This window comes from Tamandua tetradactyla, chromosome 5 (assembly GCF_023851605.1).
Source record: "Tamandua tetradactyla isolate mTamTet1 chromosome 5, mTamTet1.pri, whole genome shotgun sequence".
NCBI classification, from domain to species: Eukaryota; Metazoa; Chordata; class Mammalia; order Pilosa; family Myrmecophagidae; genus Tamandua; species Tamandua tetradactyla.
In genome coordinates this window covers 11,010,931-11,034,906 of record NC_135331.1, presented here as the reverse complement: position 1 = coordinate 11,034,906, position 23,976 = coordinate 11,010,931, and the positions used below count along the sequence as shown (strand labels likewise).

Below are 23,976 nucleotides of genomic sequence, written 5' to 3'. Positions count from 1 at the left end.
ATACAAAGTTCAGGCACAACCAGGTTATACAAATGCAAATAATCAGCATCTCGGAAACTTGCTTCTTACACTAGCCCTGCTGTCTGCAAGTAGCTTCTTTGCCCTGCATACAAACTCGAGGAGGGCAAGCCTGCGACAAGTTCCCTGGCTCAGTCCCTCAGACTTCCACTCAATAGATTCCCTGACTTACCTGAACCTCAGTATGTGCACAGGTGCCACTCTGCTTGCTGACTCAGGGCCATGAACCTGCAACAAGAGGGCAAGCTGGCTTCGTCCTGCATTGTAGAGGGGTTTGAGGAGGGGGCCAGCAAGATGATAGATGCTTCTTCCATGATTCTTGAAGCTGTTTCCTTGATCCAACATTTTACCCAGTTAATGTAGCCCTTCAGCTGTTTTCTGGACTTTTGAGGAATATTGCCGTCTTTAAGACTCCTCTGCCACCTTTGCCAACTAGGGTTGGAGTAATAGCTGCCCTCAGTGATTGAAAGTAGCTGATCAAAAGCACTGATCAGCAATCAGACCGCACTCCACAGAGTTTGGAGGACCAGGTCCCACTGCTGCCTGGCTCGCGGCTGGGGGACAGGAGACTACATCCCCTGCAGGGGGGGTGGAACTCAATGTTATTTATCACAACGTACCATCTTTCCTGCTCCTGCCTGGATACTGTACAGTGTTCTACTAGACCCCAGAATTTCCAACTATTCCTTCAGACAGTTCCTGTCCGTTCAGTGTTTGTTTTCGTGGAGGAACTGACTTCTGCAGCTTCCTGCTGTGCTGTCTCCCCACAATCCTGGGCCATCCTACTGCTTTCAAGACTTCCTCGATTCTGCTACTTGTCATTTCACTGTAATCCTTCAATTGTTTTCTGGAGCCCCGAGAAAAACATTTCTGACAGTCCTAGCTGACAGTTCAGTGCTTCTGTGGGGGCATGGAGCCCTGACAAGTCTCATTCCGATCACTTTGATTAGGGCTGACTGTTTAATCTTTGCCCATCAGATTTGAAAGAAATTATTTTGTCTGTCACATGCATTGCAAATCTTTTCCTGACACGAGGGGTCTATTCTATTCAGATTTGAAATCTTGAAGTTTTTATCACTCTTCTTCCAAGTTTTTGTCATGATTAGAAAAAGTTTTCATCTCTCATGTTTTCTCCTAATACTTATGGTTTCCTTAAAAAAAAAAAAAAAAAAAAAAAAAAGGAGAGAGAAACCCCAGGCATGCAAAAAGGCATTTAACACATATATACAGAATCAAAACATCATTAGTTTAGGTGTTGCCAGGGCCAAATCTCCTCTCCCTGAGCCAGCAGCCACTGGGTGTTTCACATCCCTACCGCTGTTTACTGGTCCGTTTCCAGGCTGCTGGGATGAGGAGGTTGCAGCAGTGTCAATCTACCTCATCATTGTTTAGTGTGCACTTTTTGGGTGTGTATAAGAAACTGTCATGGAGGAAGACTCTGGTGCAGGGACACCTTGGCACTCGGCCAGGGCCGGACTTGATACTATTGTATATTATCTTGCATGCCTTCAACTTTGTAGAGGTTATGCATTCTTGCACTTCATTTCACTGCTCAGATTAATCTGTTGACACCTGTAACTTTAGTTTTCACCACTGTTGGGTGTAGTTTGAAGATGCCTCAGTGCACTTTTCCATTTTGTCTACTGTCGCTTTGGTCGTTCCTGACGTTTTTCCGGTATGATTCTTACATCCCACCACCACCGCCTCGTTGCTCCTCATCCTCGTCAATATTTGGTATTTTGTCAGTTCATGAGCATGAAATACAATCTCGTGATTTGCCAGGGGGTGAGCATCTTTTCACATTTAATTTCATTCACCAACTTTTCTTTCAGGGCTGCAGTTTCATTTTCTGAAATCTTTTACTGACTGTTCGAGGGTATAGTAACTATACTTTTTCCAAGGTAGAATACCCACGTAATGAGTAACTCTGTTAGACCCTCTAAGCACCTTTCTCAAATAATGCATTTTGTTACTGTCACCTTACGGTTGTGTGGGATGGTTGCTATCTTCCCTTGTTATTCCTGCAGTTCTTCCCCACACTTGTTAATCAGCCTGTTTGATGAAAATCTCTGCTGGTATTTCCATGTGTCATTAATGTATGAATTCTCTGTCAGTCACATTATAAAAGTTAATTATCTTTGAATTATTTTCTAAGATGTTTTTCCCCTGATTCAAGCACTTTACAACCCCTAGTTACTTTTAGCTGGCTCCCAGGTCTCCTTGCTCCCTTTCTCTTTCTAATCGCAATGACCACTCTCTCCAGACAGTAACAGTGGTGCACTTTGATTCTGACGTCAGTGTTCCTGGTTGTTTTTTGTTATACTGTAATAAATGGGAAATATGGACATTATGCCTTATCAAACGCCTTTGCAACATCTACAGAGTCAACAGAACTTACTGTTGGTTTATTAGACTTATGGAATGATGCAGTTTATCCTTATGTCCCTGCTCTTTTTTGAAGGGATAAAAGAACCATCTTAGACAGCTTGGAAAAAAGTGAAAGCCCCACCCCAAACCCATCTTTGGCAATTAAGCCCTAGCCATTAAGTGGATTACTTGTAGTACCCATTTTGGTTGTATTTTCACCTCTTTTCTTGCAGGGAATGTACAACTTGATTAGAAGCATCTGTCCATCACTTAAGTCACCAGCCAAGTTTTTTTAGATTACTGACAATTTTGGAAGTATAGTCTCAGCTTTCTTAACCATGTTCAGGAGTGGAGTTGTTTTTTTCTTCTGGGAATCTGCACACCCTGATGCCACACTTGGCTTTCCCTATATTTAGGGGGCACTGGAGCCAGGGTGGGAATACTTCATAAGTCTGTTTTTGCACGAGCATGCCGCCTACCGTCATGCTCGCTCACCTAGAAAACCAAGGTCAAGAACTTGTGATTCTTTTTATCCTAACAGAAGGCAAAGTTTCTTCCTGCAAGTGCCTGCAGCCGTCGTTCTGCCCCCCCAGGGTGAGACCCTCAGTTGCCATCAGTGTCCCAGCACAGAACAATTAACACCACACCAAGGGCTTATCGTAGAATAGATTTATTTACCTGAAACCATGTCTGTGCACTATGTGTTGTTACCAGCACAGAAATAAACAACTGAGCCCTATTTACAGTCTAAAGTCAAACATGCGTTGTGATAAATTGACATTTAGCATTGTATTAAGATAAATGCATCACAATATTCGTACTGTACCAACATCTCTCCACTGCTTCTGATTTCATTAAATAAGTTACATTTAATACAGTGCAAAAGAGCTGTCTGTACACTCAAAAATAACTGACGTTATAAACTGGATGCCTACAATTTAACCATTTAACACCTGTAGTGTTTTCTATGAATTTATAAATAAGCAAACTGTACAGGGCCAATTAAAAAGTAGCATGTTCCAATGACACCATAGAGAAATCTGGCTACTTACAATTGAAGGCATGCATTACAATCAATATTGAATATTGTACATTTATATAAGCTGTGATATTCTGCAGAGAAATATGGAGACTTGGCTGATGGCTTCTAAGTTCTTGGCTAAGGTTTCAGAACCTCATTCTTCTTGCAGCAAAGAAACCAAACTTCTCTGGAGAGCCTTTCTGATTCATTAAGCTAAATTGTACATTTGTAATTATTATTTTGATTTAAAATCTAAAAACCCCATTGATAATACACATTTCCTCCATATTAACACACAATGAGTTGGGGAAACTTTTTCCTACTTTTCTTTTTCCCCCACATCAATCATGCAGAGGGCTGGTAGATGTGTTGCTAAAAATGGACATGCACGCAACCGAACACCCTTACAATGCTGCAAAATGGTTTAGGAAGCGGTTACTCCAGTATTGCTGAAAAGGAAAGAGAGAGTAAATCAGCTTTATGAAATATGGGGAAGAAATGTTAGAATAAATTTATTTGAGATTAAGATAGTGACAGATGAAAAGGGATATTCAGTTTAATCATTAAAGATTTCAAGACCAGCATTTCTGATTAACTGTCCCTGAGACGTGTGACACTGCTGCGTAATATCTGAGAGCGTCGACCGAGCAGCACAGACCCTCGTGTTGTCTGGCTACAGAGCCAAGGCCACCCCTGGCTTGCAGGAGAACCCCACCAGGCAGACACTTAGTTGGACATTACTTCAGGTGCCTAACAGAAGTGAAATGGGCAAGAGAAGGAAAGTTATTGGTTAGCAGTGCAAAGCGTAAAAAAGATTAAGCAGTAGTGGGCAGTGCAGCAATCCCAACACAGCCTTCTAGCTTTGTCCTTTCTTCTCCAGGAACAGCCAGCACTGTGCTGGAGGCCACACCCTGCATAGTCCTAGAAAGAGGAAACTGCTGTACCAGGGCTGAATGTCACCATTTTTTTATTTTGCATGGGCAGGGATCAGGAATTGAACCCAGGCTCTGGCATGGCAGGCAAGAACTCCACCCGCTGAGCCACCATGGTCCACCCACCATTCTTTTTCATAAAGCTGAAAATCCCCTTTACCGTTAATTGCCGAGTGGTGGTGTGACAGAATGAGGTGGTTTAGGTGAGAGGACATCAGCTCTGCACACCTAGCGTTCTCTGGCTCCAAGCAGCAGTGAGGTTTGGCCGAGCCTGAGCTAATAGCTGTGGCTGCTGCTATCCCTACAGTCTGCTCGCCACATGAATATTCACTGAGGTCCCAATTTGAAGTTGGTGTGGTAGCAGCTGCTTGTGAGGGAAGCTGGCTAGCTGCCCTGCCTCTCTGCACAAAGACTCATGGACCAAGCCCCTATGTTTCTTAAAAATGCTACTAGGGGCAGCCCAGTTAGGGGTGCAAACCTACCGGTCTTCCCAACAAGGGGCAAAGTTCTATCAAAGAGACTAGGTGAGGCATGGGGCAGTAAAAAGCAAAATGCTCCGAAAGGATGGCCTCTGACCTGCTCGCATGACAGGAAAGAGCCAAACTGCAGGCCAGGGCTGCTTGATGGCAGGTATATGGTAGGTCAGACGATGACCTGCCTGTCTACTTACTGAGCAGGGGCAAAAACAGGCACTGAGCGAGGATGGGGCCGGGCACCTGCTGCCTCTCTGGGACTTTCCCTCCTTGAGGGAGGGTGGCCTGAGTTGATGTCACTGAGGACTAGATACTGGCATATGCTTCTCAAGCAGCCAGGCCTGGGGCAGTTCTTCCCCAATGTCTGGGCCTGGGGAAGTAGGTGCTCAAACAGCATCGATGGGCCGGCAGGACCAAAGACGAGGGAACGGCAAGGTCACAGGTGGCCCAGATACCCTACAGTGGCCCACACTGTCGGGCATCTTGTAAAAGCCACTAAATCTAGGAACTGAAGACGAAAATGTGCCTAAATGGTTTGATTGATTTTCAGTGAATAATACAGTACCCAATTTTGGTTTATAATTAAAACATACTCCTTGTATGTGATTCACTCAACCCATTGTCATGAATTACAGAATACCCCCCACCACCTGCCATTTTCTGCTTGGAAAATGTGCAAACAGCTTCCTTTCCTGCTGAGAGCCAAAAGACCCTGCAAACAGCCTTGGAAAGCCTCAAAAGAGCTGGGCCAGGATCTGCATTTAGGATCAGCTTCTATTGCTCTTAAACTTGACCTCTGAACTTTGTCCTTGATATCCATTAACATCTCCACAAACTCTATATGCATTTACATCACATCTTTTCACTGATCTGGCTGGCCTAATAACCAGATGTGCTCTCACAAGAAAACTCCTAGGGAGTGAGGGAGCTGCTGTTCATATCCTGGCTAACGATGGGCTGGTTTTTGGCTGTGCAGAGCCACATCGTAATAACTGTACTTGACCTTGCCGTTCCCTTGTCTTTCGCGCCTTGGAGAGATAAGACACAACCCTGCTGCCAAAGACAGGACCCAGAAGCGAGGAAGAAAAATAGCCTATTTAAGACGAACCCAGTGCCTGAGTGATCTCACTGGCTGACTTATACTTTGCTAGCTTCTGGCTCTCTAATGAACAAGGCAGCAGCGTTCTGGGACAATTCTGTACAGCCAACAAAGGTCAAAAGAACCCTAAGAGGTTTTGTGAATCTTCACCCCGGGACTAGGCCAGGCCCTGCTCCCTCGCCCTGCTAGGCTTCCTTCTCTCTGCCGTGGACTTCCCCATCCTGCTGAGTCACAGCTCTAGGCAGTGTGGAGTCTACTGGAGTCACCCTTCTGGTGAGCAAATGCTGGGCCTGAGTCTCCCAAGCCACCCGCCCATTGAAACCACGTGGACCAGAGCTGCTCCCAGGGCACGCATGGAGCACAGCGGAGGCATACACAGGGGGCCTGGGATGAAGGAAGCTACTACTTTTTCGTTAGCATCACACAGCTATTTCATTTTGTGATGGCCACCTTTAGGCTAAAGCATCCAAACTGCAGGGAAGAAAATACTCACTTTAGTTGATGAATGTTGGAAGGCATTGGAGAAAAACACCACAATTAGGACTGTTAATGACTTACACACTCTCGGGTAAGACTGATCTTGAAACATGCGCAAACATTTACCGTAGGAACGATGGTGGTGGTTAGTGCCACATCAAAATAAAAATAGTTCTATACACTATGTTCACTGGTCATGTGCTATTTACAGGTTTTACAAAACACACCCACACACACCCAGCCTTATATGCAAGCCACACCAGGCTAAAGCAGGCCAGCAGAGACCTGCATGAAATGTAAATCACAGGTGACAACTCGTGCCTATACATGAAAACATAACTCCTACAGCTGTCTACACAGCAGAGCAGGACCCTCCCCTGCTGGAACAGGTAATGCTAATGTTCTGAGCTAAGAACTTTAAAATAACGATGGACCCGTCTATTAGGTAGTTAAATCTAAGCCATGTAAAAGTTAAAACCAAGACAGTTATTTTTCTGCCCATTTAAAATGTTTTATTTTTCTTTTTAAACTAGATTGTGAAGTGCCACTGAAATAGGCAATGTTGGCAAGACAATGTCTGTTACAATAAAACACACATTAGACATTTAAATAAATAATCTTAAAAACCACGTGAGGGCACACAAACCCAGTAGATATTGAATCTGGAACCATGTTTTCTGCACAAGCGAGAACAGGCATACCTCTTATTAAGACTGATGTAAACAAAACCATCAAAACCCTACAGGAGAAGAAGCCGAGTGGGGCTGGGAATAAGGATGGTGGAGGTGAACAGAGGGCACGAGCAGGGTGAGGGAAGTGGCAAACCAAAAAATACTGACTGAGGTAGCAGTACTCTGCTCAGTGCAGAAAAATTGGCTTATGAGTAAAAATCAGACTGTGATATCAAACTAAATTCAGATGATCATGCAAAAGACACAATACATGCTATTTAGTTTTAGAAAAACCACACACATTCATTTTCTAAAATCTGCTGCCAATTAATTTGCTGACAATGTCTGCTGGCTCGACTATTTTTATACAAGGATGAGTATTAAACAGAACACTGTACATGCTTTTCATCTACAAAAAAATATTTGCATAAAATAGTGTTAGTTCTCTGTACATGTCAATGGACACTTTAGTTATGTATATAAAAAAGGAAAATCTTGCCCCACTGGAGTCAGAAAAAGCAAAACAAAATCTAGAGTATGAAACCTCCTTCACCAGCCAATATGTTCATGTGAAAATTCAGCAGAAATAGACAGTTGCTTTAAACAATAAAAAAATTAAGTTAAACATCTTCTTTATGTAAAACTGTCAGTCAAGACCAGAACATATCACTAAAGTTAGTGTCTGTGCTATAAACCCAGACCACCAGGGGCATTATGAGCAACACAAACGGCCAGGAAATCCCGTCGGTGCATGCCGAGAACGAGCACGATTTGGTGGCAGGCTGCACACACTCTTTACCAGGTTCCAGGTAGTTGCGGGCCACAAACTTGAGTGTTTCGTCCATTAGAATCACAGGCAGGGAGATTTTCAGCACCATCAGCCACTGGGTCACGTTGAGCGGAGTGATCTGGAAGATAAGCTGGGACACAGAGATGCCTCGTCACGCTTCAGTGCTTGCCAGGAGAGGCTGTGCCATCCCCAGTGCCTACCCTGCCACTGGACCCAGAACACGTCCACTTACTGGCAAGGGCTCTACGTAAAGGATCAGGAAATGGAGCGACATGGACAGGCAGATGGAGCCTACGAGCCAGATGTTCTCCCACGGCGGCATCCTGAGCAAGGACTGGTTTTCAGACAAACTAGAGGAGAATAAGGAATGGTGCGTGAGCTCACACAACCTACACACAAAAAGACCACAAAGCTGCCACAAGGGCTAGTTCTGAACTACCACTCCAAAAGGCAACCTCTAACTTTGCTTTGGTCACTGACCTAATTTTACTAAGTCTCTACTGCAGCAAAATGAAGGAAGAGAATGTTCAGATGTAGGACAAACTTCCAATTTTAAATCTAGGCTCTGGCACAGAAGACTTCATTTCAGCAGGCTCAAAGCTGATTTCCATTTCCCTTGTCACGTTAGCCTATTTAGAAACAGCCATTTTTATCACTGGCTTAATTGGATGATACTATTTGTTTCAATGGTAAAGGGCAGGAGCCCCTCCCGGATGGGCCCCAGCAGATGGGGTAGTGAAGTTCCCATTTTGGACATCCACTGTGTCTTTTAAGGAAGACTGATGAAACACACGGCTCAGCACTCCCACTACTTACACTTCCTGGAGGGGAAGTGAGTTATGCTTTAAAAACTGGTGTTGCCTGTTCTTTTTTGGGGGGCGGGAGGGAAGAGCTTCCCTGTGCTCCTCAATCAACCGTGACTCACACGCCATCACTCAGTGTCCTTATAGTTAAGGTGCCAGTTTTGGCTTGCCGTGAAGACTCACTCACCTATTGAGGGCGTTACACATCTCTATGGTTACAAGAACAGAGAGTGCCATTGTCATCGGGTACGGGGATTCAAAGACTGCACAATCCACTCCTTCAAAGTCAGGGTTGTCCTCTTTACACTGCAGGAAATGACTCTGCAACAAAAATCCAATTGCGTTCCCACTCAAGCAAGAGACCCATGCGCTAATTCCACGCCAAGCCCTAAACCCAGACCCACAGGTACAGCTGTGGGATTTTACCCCATTTCCCAGAGAGGCCCTGGTCCCTCAGCATAATCTTACATGCAACGTGTTTTCTGAACAAGCCTCAGGATGTTGACAGTAAATCCAAACCCCAGAAAAGATCAAGGGCAGCTTGGTGTGTGAGGGCTCGTAAGGCTTTGCCTCTGAGGTACAGGAGGAAAGGCAGCTACTTACCAGCTGGTAGAAGGTCACACGTGGCCCACCATCGGCAGCAATGAACCACCACGCAGCAGCACCCACAGTAGCGGCACCCACATAACCTGGGAAAAGAATGTCACGATGCTTACAAAGTGGGGGGAATCTACACCTGCAGAGGGTACCAAAGGCTGGTCCCCACAAAGATAAAAATGAAAGACAGAAGAAACAAATAGAGACAGAAGCCTCTGCTGCTCCTAGAGCCTGCTCACACACATCAGCCAAATAGCTAGATCCAGCGTTTTCTGAAAGAGGGTGTTTTTGGTACAGAAGTACCAGTCAGTCAACCTTTCCTCCAGAACTTGTCTGAGACGTACCATCCGCTGGACTCCATTAACCTCTGTACTAGCCATGGCATTTTCTGATAAGCAAGCTAATGCTTCAAAGCTACAGATGTACATGTAATCCACAGAAGGCAACATGGTATCTCAGGACCAGCTCGAGCCAAGACTTTAAGGCAAATTATGTTGAGAGGTATAGGGAAGAAAATAGACTTCAGAGTGAGAAAAAGTCACAAATTTGGTAATATACAAAAAAATTACAAGTGTGTATAAACTCTAATCCAGTGATTATAGTGGGGTATCAGGCAGCTATATATGTAGTACTCATGTGGAAATACCAAAACTACTGAGAAAAAGGTTTCCATGTACAGGTGTGTATCGTGCTGCTTCTGGGGAATAAAAATCTATATGCTAAAAATTTTCTGGAAGGTACATGAAAGGGTACATGAAAAACTGACAACATGAGAAGGGGACCTGACTGGCTTTCCAGTAAGATGAGGAAGAGAACCAGCACCGAGGAGGACAAGGTCTAAGTAGACCACCTCTTGACAACAAATGCCGCGTTCCCTTCCCTTATGTAATTATCGGGAATTTGTCTCACAGCTTGGCTACTATCATGTTTATAAGCCCGAAGAGGGCAGGACCCAGTCAGAGTTCTTTGCACACTGGGCTAAATCTGAAAATCTTGTATGTTGAAATGCTCTTTCACAAAGCCCCAGGAAGGGCTATAGGATGCTAAACACAGGGGAACTAACTGTGAAGAGACTTCTTTTAAGGTAAACAGATGGTGCAAACTGGATGTATTCCATTAAACTGCAAGTACACACTGGCATCCCAAGTTCTTTGCTACCCAAATAGGGGAACAGAAGAAAAATGTGGCTTAAGGCCCAAATATTTTGCTTTCAACTATGTACTCACAGCCAATAGCCAGATAACGGAAAAAGAGCCAACCGCTGATGAGTGGCTCTTTCGGGTTCCGGGGTGGCTTGTTCATGATGTCCAGATCAGGAGGGTTAAATCCCAGGGCAGTGGCTGGCAGGCCATCAGTCACCAGATTGACCCAGAGCAACTGGACGGGAATAAGAGCCTCAGGAAAACCAAGGGCTGCTGTCAGGAAAATACTGTTACCATGCAAGGAAAGAAGAGAAAGACCCTAAATTATTCATGGCCATTATTTTAAATAGTACTCTTACCCTCTTCTTTCCCCATAGAACTAACTAATGGACAATAAAATGATTAGTTGAAATTACCGTTCGACTTCTGAAATAACTTTTTTAGGCAATCATAAAACATTGATTTTACCCAATTTCAAATTAAAGTTCCTTTTTAGAGGGCCAAGAATTTTATGCTGTTTAATATGGTCAATTTAAGCTCCTTTTCTTTACATACTGGGCAGCTGTGGATGACCTTTCTGAGGGTCAAAGTACAAACCACAACCTTCATAGGGATCCCCTCATCATGCCCCCTCCCTGCCAACTCCTGCCCAAAGACCAGGCTGGCAACACGAAGAGAAAATTTGGAAGATGGGTCCTTACAACCCACAGCTTTAGACAGAGAAAGCTGAAGTGCTGCGACCACAGGGACCTACCACACAACCTCCCCGACGTTCGACGAGATGAGGTAGCGGATGAACTGCTTCATGTTGTTGTAGATGGCCCGTCCCTCCTCAACAGCAGCCACGATGGTGGAGAAGTTGTCGTCGGCCAGGACCATCTCGGAGGCGGTTTTGGCCACTGCGGTGCCAGAGCCCATGGCAATGCCTATCTCTGACTTCTTCAGAGCAGGAGCGTCATTCACACCATCCCCAGTCTGAAAGGGAAACCGATGGGTGGTTGACAGACACCTGCAACCTAACACTTACATGTGTGTGTGGGGGGGTCTCTTGGGAAGGAGCTAGAGTAAAATTTTCACTTTTATAAGCTGATGTCAGAAAGCAAATTTTACCTGGGAAAGGTAAAATTGCTAAATGAGTGTACAAAAGAAATTTCAGAAGGGAGTAGAAGAAAGGGGACTTCAAATTTAAGTGTATCATTTCCGCTGTCTGGTTTCAAAAGACAAGTCTCTTAGAGAACATTCACTTGGACATATCATTTAAGGTTATCCAAAGGACAGAAGGCTGATTAATTATATCCCGAATCAAATTTTAGTAAACTTAAAGATGGAAACAGCAATACTTTAACCAACCCAAAGATGAGCTAAGCAAACATTTCCTATTTGACTGACTGAGAAGGCACTTCTGGGTGTTAAACTATGCCAAGAAATGCCAAATTAGGAAGCTATTACAAAAAATTCAATGGTCAAAACTGGATGCCTGTGCATTCTGAATCACTTGTATATGTGCAAGAATAATTACCATAGCTGTAATCTCATCAAAAGACTGAAGAAATTCTACGATTTTAGACTTGTGGGAAGGTTCAACGCGAGCAAAACAGCGGGCGTTCAAGCAGGCATCTCTCTGGGCTGGGGGACTAAGTTCGTCAAACTCCCGGCCTGTAAAAGCCTTGGATGTCACATCCTCGTCCTGTCCAAAGATGCCGATGCGCCGACAGATGGCCACAGCAGTGCCCTTGTTGTCCCCTGTGATCATGATGACCCGGATGCCGGCCTGCCTGCACAGTTTCACGGATGAAGCCACTTCCACCCTAGGAGGGTCCAGCATGCCCACACAGCCAACGAAGGTCAGATTCGTCTAGGGGAAGAAAAATGCTTGTGTTCAAACAGGAAATTGTTTTATCCCCCCAATCCGAACCATGGCCAGTTAAACATTAAGAACAAATGCTTCTGCATTTCCTTATAAGATGGAAATTTCTGTAATTTTATAGGACTCTGTATCAATGTAAGATTAATATTAACAGTCATATGAATCCAATGATGCCAATTAATCAGAAAGGATTAAAAAGATCTCTAAACCCTTGACAGCAAACTATTCTTTAACTCTCATAACAGTATTTTAAACGGGGAGAAAATATACTAAGGAATAAGAGCTTATTGAAATTGGCCGCTTTAGAAGCCCCATAACAACATCAAAGCTTATTCCCTTTTACTAAAGGATGTCAAATCTGTGATCAGATGGAATTCTGCTATGGGCAGAAAAGGAGAGGTAATCCCCCAATTCAGATATTGTGAAGGGAATAAATTTTCTTAATTAAAAAAAAAACTTCACCTGAGAATTGTAAAATAGGTTTCAGGGGTTGATTCACCTTAAACCTTGATTATTCCACTTTGAAAGTAACAGATCTTTACTAGATTGTTAACTCTGTGTTTGAAACAGCAACCTAAATTATAAGGGTGACTCATCCGCCCTGCAGAAAAATAAATAGCCATACCTCTTTCTTGGCAAAAGCAAGAGCCATTTGACTTTCTACTTCAAGGAGTGCTATAACCCAATAGTGTGCGGGATATGGGTGACCGAACTGTTCATGAGCTTACCTCATATTTAATGAAGTTAGCAGAGTCCTCGAGGTGCATTTCTTCTCTTCTCAGGGGATTGTCATGAGTGGCCAAAGCCAGGCATCGCAGCGTGTCACTGCCACTGCCCCATTCCCGGATGACAGACATAATCTTCTGCTTGACGCCAGAGGTCAGAGGAATTTTCGTACTTCCTACTCGAATGTGGGTACATCTGTCAATTACACCTTCCGGAGCACCCTGGAAACAGGTTTAGATTAACCATCTGATTTACTGGTTCAACAGAATCATAACCCGGGTAAGAGTTCCATTTCAGTTTGCTGTACTTGCCTTTACAAACATCTTGCTCATCGATGTCCGGCTTGGCTTGTTTGGTGTACAATAAACTGACATTGACTTTCTATCGCGTGAAAACTCCAGGGTGAATTCTTTTTTCATCAACTGTTTAATGACCTATAAAGAGAACAGATATGGAATAGCATCAGATGACAAACTTCCTAAACTTTTCACTCACGCAATAAAACATACATTGAACACCTACTGCATGAACAGGCACTGGGGATTCAGCAATGACAAAACAGACAAATTCTTTCATGAAGTTTCTCATACAACTTCAACTCTTAATTTGGGAGAGACAGACTAGAATGTGAAAGTATAATAAGTGTTATGGAAGAAAAACCAAGGAAGGATAAGAGAATTTGGGTACACATAGATTACAATTTAAATGAGGTTCTCAGGGAGTCTCGCTAAGGCAACATGTGAGTAAGCACATGGAGGGGGCGTGAGCAGGAGCCTCGTGGGTATGGGAGAAGACATCCCTTGGGCAGAGAGACCATCCAGTGCAGGCTAATGTGTCCTGGCATGGTTTTGGAACTGCTGCCAGGGCCACATATGGCTGGGGTAGTTTTTTTTGCAGAGAAAAAGGGAAGTCAGAGAGCCATGGCAAAAGTGGCAGAGGCAGACTATAAGGTCTTGAAAGTCACTCCAATACATTTGATTTTACAAGTCAAACGGGAAGACAATGGAGGGTCCTGCGTTCTGGCTGTAGTGTTGAGAGTTAAGTGGGGAGGAGGAGAGAGAACATTTTGTAGAAATAATCCAAGAGGTGACAGTGACTTGAACCAGGGTGAGAGGACTGGAGGTGGGGAGAATGGTTAGAACGTTCTGCAATAGCGGGAACATCCCATTCACACGGTCAACGTTGCTACTGGGCACTTAAAGTGTGGCTAATGTGCCTGGAAAACTTTTAAGAGTATTTTAAATAGCTTTATGTGGATGCTTCAGCATTTAAAGTCCTATGACCCGATGAGATCATGGGAGTAACCATAAAGAAAATGCCGGGTATGGGGCCAAGCTATCTCCTGGTGACAGGAGAAGCCAGAGAAGAGAATCAAAGTGTGGCCACCTAGAAGCCAAGGGAAGGACAGTATCAAGGAGGGAGCAGTTCACAGAATCAATCAGCTGATCAGGTAAAATGAGGACTGGGAATTAACCATTTAGTGTTAGATGCCACTGAATTTCCTAGGTACACAACTGCTAACTACAAAGGCACTTCTTCCTTTCTGATTTTTTAATCTTTGACTTTTCTACCCTGATTGCATGAGGACTGCCAGGGCAATACTGAACAGAAATGCTGAGAACAGAAAGTCTTTTCCTGTCAACAGTAAGTGTCCTAGCATAGGTAGTTTGGAGTTTTCAACCAGAACAGATGCTTTTTGTGCATGTGTTCAGATGATCATATGGTTTTCTACCTTTATTTGGTGAATGTAGCAAATAATACTAGTAACTGTAAAACATACTCCAAAGAATGGCAGCTTCACCTCTAGGAAGTGATGAATGACCTGGTGCTCTGTCTCTGAACTGCTGCAGGATCTTCTTGCTTTCTCCGTGGAGAAGTAAAAAGTTTGCAATCAGGAATGTTCCCAGTGAATAAACACCAGGACACAGTCATTTCTGATCCAGCTACTGTGAGAAATATGAGTCACAAGAGGCCACAGAGCAAGAAGAACTTGCAGGCAAAAGAATGGACAGTCCCTCTATCTCTGCTAGCTATTAGCTGACATATGGCTCTCTGTGATACCACTTCATTTCCCTTCATTACTTGAGTAGGTGTAGTTACTAGTCTAGAATCAAACAATTGTACACTTTGGCTGAGACATTCAATTCTGGTGTGACTTTTGTTTTCTCAGGATGAGAAAGAGGCAAAATATCATCAAGGGAAGGAAGGGTACTGCAGCAGAGCCTGGTTCCATTTCACACTAGTTGTGAAACTACAGGCCAATCATGGAAGGGCTCAGTTTCCTGGCTGGCAAGTGTCAGATTGGACTAGACAATCTTGAACTCCCTAGTACAACAAGAGATTCTGTGGGGTCACTAAAATGTTTGAAAGTGAGGTCCCCAATTCCCCTCTCCCGATTCAGGGGGGATTTGCTGAGTGTGGCATTGCTCTAGGATCCCAGTAACACACTGCCTGCTGGTCTGCACTGCATACCCCGGGTGGGATGAAAGAAAGGGTCTGTGACACACTCAAGCATAAACATACTGTCAGGCAATCATTTAGTAAAATGAGCCTTGCCTTTACACTGCTTTATGTGACAACCAGAAAAGGCTAGGTATTTACCTCTCCTCACTCCTAAGCCTACTTTTCAAGGATCGATCCAGGTAACTGTCACCCCACCCCATTTATCCTTATTCTACTACGTAACCTTAAGAAAGAAATCCTGTAAGGAGGAGGTGGAAAGTACCAATTGGCAGCCACCTGGCAACTGGCATCGAGATTTGAAACTAAAGAGGCGGTGTCCAGAGAACCCAATTCCAAGCTCTAAGGCTGGGAGGCAGCAGGTACCAAGGATATGCTCCCTGCTAAGAATCAGTCTACGGGGTCCACTGGAGGACCTCGGGGCTGCACAGACCCCAGACAGCAGGTAGACAGCGTTTGCGGTGGTACAAAAGGGCTGCTGCTGGAGCTCTACTACTCTACTGAGTAACCAGCCTGCTAGCTACACAGAAAGGTGGTGGCGGGAGTGGAGGCAGCAGCAGCAGCTCCAGCACAAACCAAGGCTGCTGGTGTATCTCCAGGGTGGAATATGCAGCAACAGGGCCTGGTTTAGTTCCTTGGTTTCTTCTGCTCCTGCCTGACTACTTGGAAGGCAACATGCTCCTTTCTCCAAAACTCCTACCCCCTGCTTCTGCAGTTTCCATTCAATTCTTTTGGCCCATTCCTTGGCCTCATGATTCTTCTCTGACCCCCCCATCTACTTCCTGCTGCTGCCACCTTTTTTTGCTCCTTGCCCAGTCTCCATAGGCTTCCCATGCTATAACCCCTCGTTTGCATTTCGGCCAGGACAGGACCAACAGGGCAAATCCTTGAGGTCCACTCCAAATTCTTGAGCTGACCAGAGCAAGGGTGGACAGTTATGTTATTGAAGAGATTCAGGTGCTGTAGATGACCACATGGTGAAAATGTGCTGGCAGCTGCCACAGCTTGTTTCTACCCAGGTTTAGTTTCATCAGGTGTGTAAAACCACACAACTCCAACATGGAATGCTCAGTTTACTGCAGACCAGATTTGGTATGGTGGCCTTTGGGAGGGCAGCCAGCTTCTTCATAGGGATCTCATTGATGGCACTGAGGCTCAGGACCAGCTTGTGGCTGTCCAACTTGTGGTGGAGGCTGTCACCAGCACTGGTCATGGTAAGGCTGGCCTCAGAGAGCCCCGGCATCACATCAGGCTTTGACAGGCAGGAGAAAGGATATGAGGTCACTTGTGTACTTGATGGAATTGCATCCGACCAACAACTGCCTGTGCCCTGTGCCATCTGCACAGTGAGCTCCACCACCCTGATTTCTGAATGTTAAATTAACCTTGCATTCCTGGTAATGTCACTTGTTGATGACATTACTATCCCCTTTTTATATGTTGTTGGACTAAATTTCCTAGTATCTTCTTCAGGATTTCTGCATCTGAATTATGAAGAGTATTAGTTAGTAACTTCCTTTTCTTGTTTCTCTAAGTCAGGTGTTGGTAGTACAGACATGCTGGCCTCTTCAAATGAACTGAAAAGTGCTCTTTCTCTTAATATCTAAGTTTGTGTAGATTTTGTAAAGATTTTTTCTTTTTTTGAGTGTAAAACCAGTATATCTTCCTTAAAAGTGTTTGGCAGAATTCACTAGAAACATCCACTGGGCCTCCAGACTTTTTTTATGCATACTCAAGTTTCTTTAGCTGACATACATAGGATTACTCAGATTTTCTGTTTCTGCTGATGTCAATTTAGAAAGTTGTTATTGAAGGGATTTGTCCAATTTATTGGTATAAATCTGTTCAAAACTGATACGTGATCTTTATTATTTTCTTTTTACTACTTTGTATTTAATTTGCTGATTTTCTACTTTAAGGGAGAAGCTTATCTCATTGATTTTATACCTTTCTACTTTTCTAACATGTGCTTAAATTTCCCCTGAAATGATATTTTTAGCAGCATATTCCAAATTCTCATATGATCTGTTTTCACTACTGATTAATTCAATTATTTCTAATTCCCATCATAATTTCTTCTGTGACCCAAAGATTATTTCAGTATTATTTAGTTTCTAAATACCTGGGGAATTTGCTAATTATCTTTTTTATCGTTTTCTTGATTAATTCCATTGTGGTCAGCAAAAACAGTCTCCATGATTTCAACCCTTGTGTAACCTGAGTCTTGCTTCATGAACCAAAAAGTATGGTGCATTTGAAAAGCATATTGAGAGAAGAGAATACAAATTAGGTTAAGTGCATTTTACAGTTTGTCCAAATCTTCAATATCCTTATTAATTGTTCATCTGCCTCCTCTATCAATTACTGAAATAGACACGCTATAACCTCCATGGATTTCTATTTCTAACTTCTGCTTCATATACTTTATAGGTGCCACTAGGTGCATAAACACATAAATGATTTTGACTGGTGGATTTAACAGAAGAAGGGTTCTGATAGACCAGTAGAGGCAAAAGCTTGCCTTGAGGAAATGGGAGGTGTGAAAGGGTAGAGATAGCACATAAACATAGCTCTTTCCAGGAGGTTTACTATGAAGGGAAAGGAGCGAGTAGGGTGCTCAAGGGGAAATAAAGTCAAAAGAAAGTTGTAAGATAAAAACATACTATTGTTTCTCCTATGCTGATGAAGAAGATCCAGCAGAGATGGAAAACTGATAATGCAGGAGATGTTGGGGCCTACTGCACAAGGAGGAGCTGGCTTTTGCTAGGAGCAAGGACAGTCCATTCACAGCAACACGGAAGAAAGCAGACCTTGTGGGCACAGATAGATGGTTGCTTGTGGAAAATACCTATTGACTGCTTTTATTTTCTTGGTCAAATAGATAGCAAGATCATTTTACCTGAGAATGAATATGGGGGAGGAGATATTGCAAGTTTGAGAAGTTAAGGTATAATTAGTTGTCTAAGGCAGTAAGAGAGTGAGTGGACTAGGGACACATGGGATGGCCGATGGGCAGCAGGAACAGGATATTAAGCGCAAATACTGACCGAGTTGCAGGCATTGGCACGTTCTATTTTAGAAAGACCCTTCAATTCAGTATCAAATACATTCATCTTCTCTACCAGGCAAGTGAGAGCAGTCTCTGTAGCCTCTCCGACTTTCTCATATACACCCTTTGCCTGTAGTGGTTACAGGTATAGAAAGGGGAAAGGAAAAGGGATAAGAAGTGAATTTCTCTTTAATAAAAAGACAAACATTTTTAGAATAAAGAACCACCTGCCTGTCCTCCATTACATCATTTTTCATGGGTCAATTTTATCCCACTACACAGTATGATAAGATATAATTAGAAATAGACTCAATGGACAAGTAAGCATTTCTTATTCTAGTTAGCTTTTTCCTTGCCTTTAAATACAAGAAACGAAATCCGTTTGGTTAATCTTTGTCACTGCTTATTGCTCTAAAGACTTGACATCCTGTTTCTCAAGGGGACTGGCTTGACTGTTGTAATATAAACCAAAGGATTTACCTCACTATTTAAATAAAAAGGGGAAAATGTTTTCCTCTATTACCTAAATTTTATATTATGTTATCATCATCATCAAAACAACCCTCCTAAAGCCTGTTCTGAAGATTAATCCTATCCATATTAAAAAGCAAAATTAATACTCTGTATTTTGAGGAAAACATTTTCTATCCTGAGTTTCATTCATCTATAACAACCAAACTATACAGTGACCAGAATCTCAAGTACACTGCAACTTTCCATTAAGATAGACAAAGAGCTCTTAGCTTTCTTTGGTTAGGTCATGCTGGCCCTGATATAGACAGGCCCTTGAATGGAAAGGGAAAATAATTATCAGGAACCTTGACTTTCCAAAGGGAGGAAGGAAAAACCTGAATTTTCATTCTACCCACCCCACCCTTGAATAAGAACAGCCGGGTCTACTTTCTCCTTTACAAGGACCTTACCTCATTGTAATCCAAAGAGGAGTCATTACACAGGGCACAAATTGTTGCTAATTCTACAAGACCGTCATATTGATGACATTTCACTGGTTTATCATCTTTATGCCTGTCAAAAGGAAAAAGTAGACCTGTAGAGCACAGTGTCATCATTTCTCTTGGTGGCTCCCCACACTGATTACATAATAATATAAACAGAATCTTGGGACAAGACCGGCAAGCATTCAAAAGAATCTGAACCATGGCTCTTAGAAATCTGGTAACACAGTCAGTATTAGACCATATCAAAACAATACCAATGAATTAATGGTTGGAGAAGACCATTAATTCTTACTAAAATTTTCTGCTATAGAAAATAACAGAACAAACTGTTATAGATGAAGAACAAACATAAACCCCATATGAAAATTTGGATTTCAAAAAGAAGCTAAATAAATAAATACGAAAAAGGTCAATGGCTTATAAATTGTGTTTCTTTTTCAAAGTGTGCATTATAGATCCATACTTTGCTTTTTAAAGAGCGCTGCTCTAATGGCTATATGAGTCACATTCAGAAAGCTGTCTGAACTTTTTAGATGCACCACAAATCTACACAAACATTACAGCGGCCAAAACAGACTCTTTACATGATAAAGAAGATTACTCACACTTCTCCAATAGGTGCATATGTTGATCCAGTTATAGTAAATTCGTTAAGAGAACAAGTATCACCTTCAACTTTGTCCAGAATGAACATCTGCAGAAAAAAGTATAGTATTTAAAAGGCATACAAAATTCAAGAAAATTAATTAACTGAAGCTCAGCATCAGAAACACTACTGTCCCTTTTTCTAACAATCGGAGAAAAGAACAGCCATAATGGGCTGAATAAACTAACAGTGGCATCAAAGTCACAGAAGACAACCCAGGTGAACTTGAATGAGACATTCTGGGTCAGCAAAATGTCGATCAATTCCAAATGGCTGCCTGAGAAAATGACAGTAGGTGCTTCTGCCATAGAGCTAAAGAGTAAGCACTTGGGATAAATAAACTCACATTTCAGAGTTGTACAAACAGTTCCTGAGTAAAAAATAAGACAAACTGCTTCTCTGCTCTTCCCCATTTATATTAATTGTGGAAAATGCTCATTTTCTATGAAGGTATACAACTACATGCACACAGTAACCCCCTTGGGGCTGAATGAACAGAAGTTTCCAAGACAATTCTGGTGGCACAGGCTTAGAAAAGAATTAAGAGGCAAGTTCCTTAAGAATGAGGGGTCTTTTTGGCTTTTTAATAGTCATTCAGAAGCCCAGTTTGGAAAAGATAAAAATTGTTTTCATTGCACATTCAAAGTATAAAACCTTCTCTTAAAACAAAAAAAAACAAAAAATACAAAAAATGATGCCTCAACTGTACTTTTACATACTAAACTTCTGAATATGGTCAAGTAAGAATAACATGATCAAAATATTCTACAATAAGGAATTTAAAAAATGCTCAACCCCAAGTCCAAATGGGTCATATTATGCCATAAAGACCTATCTTTTCAAAGCACCCAGGAAAACATTAATAAAATCTGCTCATCTTTTTTATAAAGTAACTTCTTTCGCCTCAAAAGATATGCTTGTTATATAGCACTTACTTTTAGATAATGAAAATTTCAAAAAAGTTTCACTTCAAAAGCACACTCAGAGCAAAATCAACCTTGGAATTAAATTAAAGCTATGACACGCACAAGCCTCCTCTGCTGAAAATAAAAAATACGACGGAATTGAAAATATGCAGACCCCTGACATAAAGGGTCGAGTTCAAACACAAACACAGTGTGTCAAACGAGGCAAAGATTTTTGTCCAGGGCCACATGGAGCAAGATGACAGACAGTTTGTTTTCTACCATACATAACACCTAAAAAAAATTAAAACTTGTCAAAAATGTTCTTTTCACAGATATTTGGTATTTTGTCGAAGAGGAAGCAAAGGACCAAAGAGGCGAAAGGTTACAAATACACCAAAAAAGGGAGATGTGCATGTGTGGTGCTGGTGGGAGATGATGTTCACCTACTAATCCTTTTGATAAGAAAATCCAACTTTACCTTTTTATTAAAAGTTGTGTGACCCTCAGACATGTTACTTTCTCAGAGCCTTTAGTCTTTTCTAACCTCTGCAGCAAGATTCCCAAAATATTCATATGAAGTTATATATGAAATCATTAACCACACTAAATAATATCCAAGCTGGCTGGCATTATTCCCACATCATGCTTTCTTTAATGATATTTTAGTACTTTAAGTTTTCACCTTTTGTAAACAGCACAAAAGACATTCAGAATTTTAAAGCACATTAACTGAATGTGAAAGCATATGGGCATTTCAGGTTGTGGGCAAACCAACCACTTAGGGTATGCATGGTGAAAAGTGTCCCTAAGACAATTCCACTGCAAGAAGCCTCCTGCACAACACCTGAGTAGCACCAGCTTCCATGCTGCCAAGATAGAAGACAACACAAGAGGAGAGGTTCTTCTTTAGTGAAAGAAAACATTTTAAATCAGTTAAGAGAATATAACAATGTGAGAGCAAAAATTTTACTATGAAATATCATAAAAATGAACTCAATTTTTCTCAGTTAAAAATTGTATTTGATACCACAACTTCGGAATTAAAAAATTTTAAAAGGTTACTATTACAATTTTACACTAAATAGGAGGACTATTTTGAGTAATTAAAGCTTTCAGGCAAAGTTTAAACAATTTACTTGGGGATACTAAATAGTCAACATGAAGAAATTCCCCTCTTGCTCTCTCAAACAACCAATATGACAAAACTTTTAAACAACTGTCTATCCATTCTAAATCTGGGCATGGACTAGACAAAGAATGGGGGTAGGTGGGGGTGTACCCAAAAATCACCATGAATTTAAACTTGACAAGATGAAGATTCATCAGAGGGTTTACAAAACCCTTTCTAGAGATAAGAAAAAAGTATCCAAAATAAGGTCAAAAGGATACTGGAGGACTTCAACGTTATACAGAAGCATAGCTTAACAGGCTCAAAGATTATAACATTGTTCAAGCTGGACTATTCATGATCAATTAAGGGCTCATATTAAAGATAACCTAGAATTTTATTGCCCTGTTAAGACTTTTGCTTGCTTTGTAATCTAACCTAACTACCCTATTCTAACATCCTTTTCATTATTTTATAAATATCTAGTTCCTCAAGTATTTCTGCAACTAGACTTGCTTTCTGGTTTCCCTTATTAATGAGCCAAATAAAATCCCTGACATGCGTTCATACTACACATGTGTATGAATTATACAAAGAACTATACTTTGACTACAAAGTTTAAATAAAACTCAGGGAGACGAAGTTATACAAAAGAACTTAATGCAGTTGCATTTTTACTGTATTAGTTCTTTGGTTCTTGTTTTTCTAAGGGCAAGTTTAAATGTTTTTCTATTTTACCCCAAAGTGACAGCAAACAACATAAAGATGAACACACACGGAATGAAGCAAGTTAAAGGCAACTGTTTACTTTTTTTCAGAAAGAAAACATGCTTCATTCAACATGTTATGAAAATACTAATTGCGATTAGAGGTAGCTGCTGTAACTCTCTCGCTCTATAGCTTATCTGTTATATACATGTAACAGAGACAGAAAATAAAGGGAGCAGTCATACATTTATAGATTTCCTACAGTAATTTCTCTACTACAAGTATGTCAGCCATGTACATAAATTTTATGAAATTGGCTTATTTCATTAAATGACTTTAGAAATTTAATGATTAATTCCTCTTTAGCGCTGGAAATTACCTTGGGCTCAGGCTACGACCAACACAACCCAATTTGGGTAAGGCAAGTATAAAGGTATCAAACTGTAAAGCACAAGTTCTAATGGCATATAGGTATATTCTTAGAATGAATTAAAACCACCACCAGAAAAGAGTCTTAAATTACTCCTCCTTACCCTACAGACTGACATCTGGTTTGTTGTAAGTGTACCCGTCTTGTCCGAGCAGATAACAGAAGTACAACCCAGGGTTTCTACGGAAGGGAGACTTCGAACAATGGCATTTTTCTTAGCCATTCTGCGAGTTCCAAGAGCCAGGCAGGTGGTGATGACAGCAGGCAAACCTTCAGGAATGGCTGCGACAGCCAGAGCCACTGCAATTTTAAAGTAGTAGATAGCACCTCTGATCCAGGAACCTCCATGAACTGGGTCATTAAAATGCCCTATGTTTATGATCCAGACTGCAATGCATATAAGGGAGATGACTTTGGAAAGCTGTTCCCCAAACTCATCTAGTTTTTGCTGGAGGGGTGTTCTCTCCTGTTCCGTTGCCACCATTTCATCCCGGATCTTGCCAATTTCAGTATTAACTCCTGTGGCAACCACCACTCCCATGGCTTTTCCAGCAGCAATGTTTGTGCCCTAGGACAGAAGTGTAGGAGAGCTAGTGAGATGACTGACTTCATATCCCAACGTGAATGCCTCATGTGTAAACTCAGGCTTTATGGATTTTGACTAGGGTATCCAGATTCTCTCACACTACTAGGGCCTTCCAGTAGTTACTGTTCAGACAATCAGC

At 42.1% G+C, this 23,976-nt stretch overlaps 1 protein-coding gene across 2 annotated transcripts in view; it reads right to left on the bottom strand.

Annotated features, from left to right (window-relative positions):
* Positions 1 to 3,039: 3,039 nt before the first annotated feature.
* ATP2A2 (ATPase sarcoplasmic/endoplasmic reticulum Ca2+ transporting 2) overlaps positions 3,040 to 23,976 on the bottom strand; it is a 61,347-nt gene continuing 40,410 nt past the window's right edge. The window contains exons 8-21 of one of the 2 annotated variants that reach the window (XM_077159824.1): positions 23,355 to 23,819; positions 20,057 to 20,145; positions 19,416 to 19,518; positions 18,491 to 18,622; positions 13,295 to 13,417; positions 12,986 to 13,204; positions 11,910 to 12,245; positions 11,145 to 11,365; positions 10,475 to 10,677; positions 9,255 to 9,340; positions 8,839 to 8,972; positions 8,081 to 8,198; positions 7,858 to 7,978; positions 3,040 to 3,855 (exon numbers count right to left, since the gene is read on the bottom strand). In XM_077159824.1, the coding sequence (XP_077015939.1) occupies positions 3,842 to 3,855; positions 7,858 to 7,978; positions 8,081 to 8,198; positions 8,839 to 8,972; positions 9,255 to 9,340; positions 10,475 to 10,677; positions 11,145 to 11,365; positions 11,910 to 12,245; positions 12,986 to 13,204; positions 13,295 to 13,417; positions 18,491 to 18,622; positions 19,416 to 19,518; positions 20,057 to 20,145; positions 23,355 to 23,819 (2,364 nt within the window). In that variant the 3' untranslated portion in view covers positions 3,040 to 3,841. The other variant, XM_077159823.1, reaches the window with a different exon arrangement.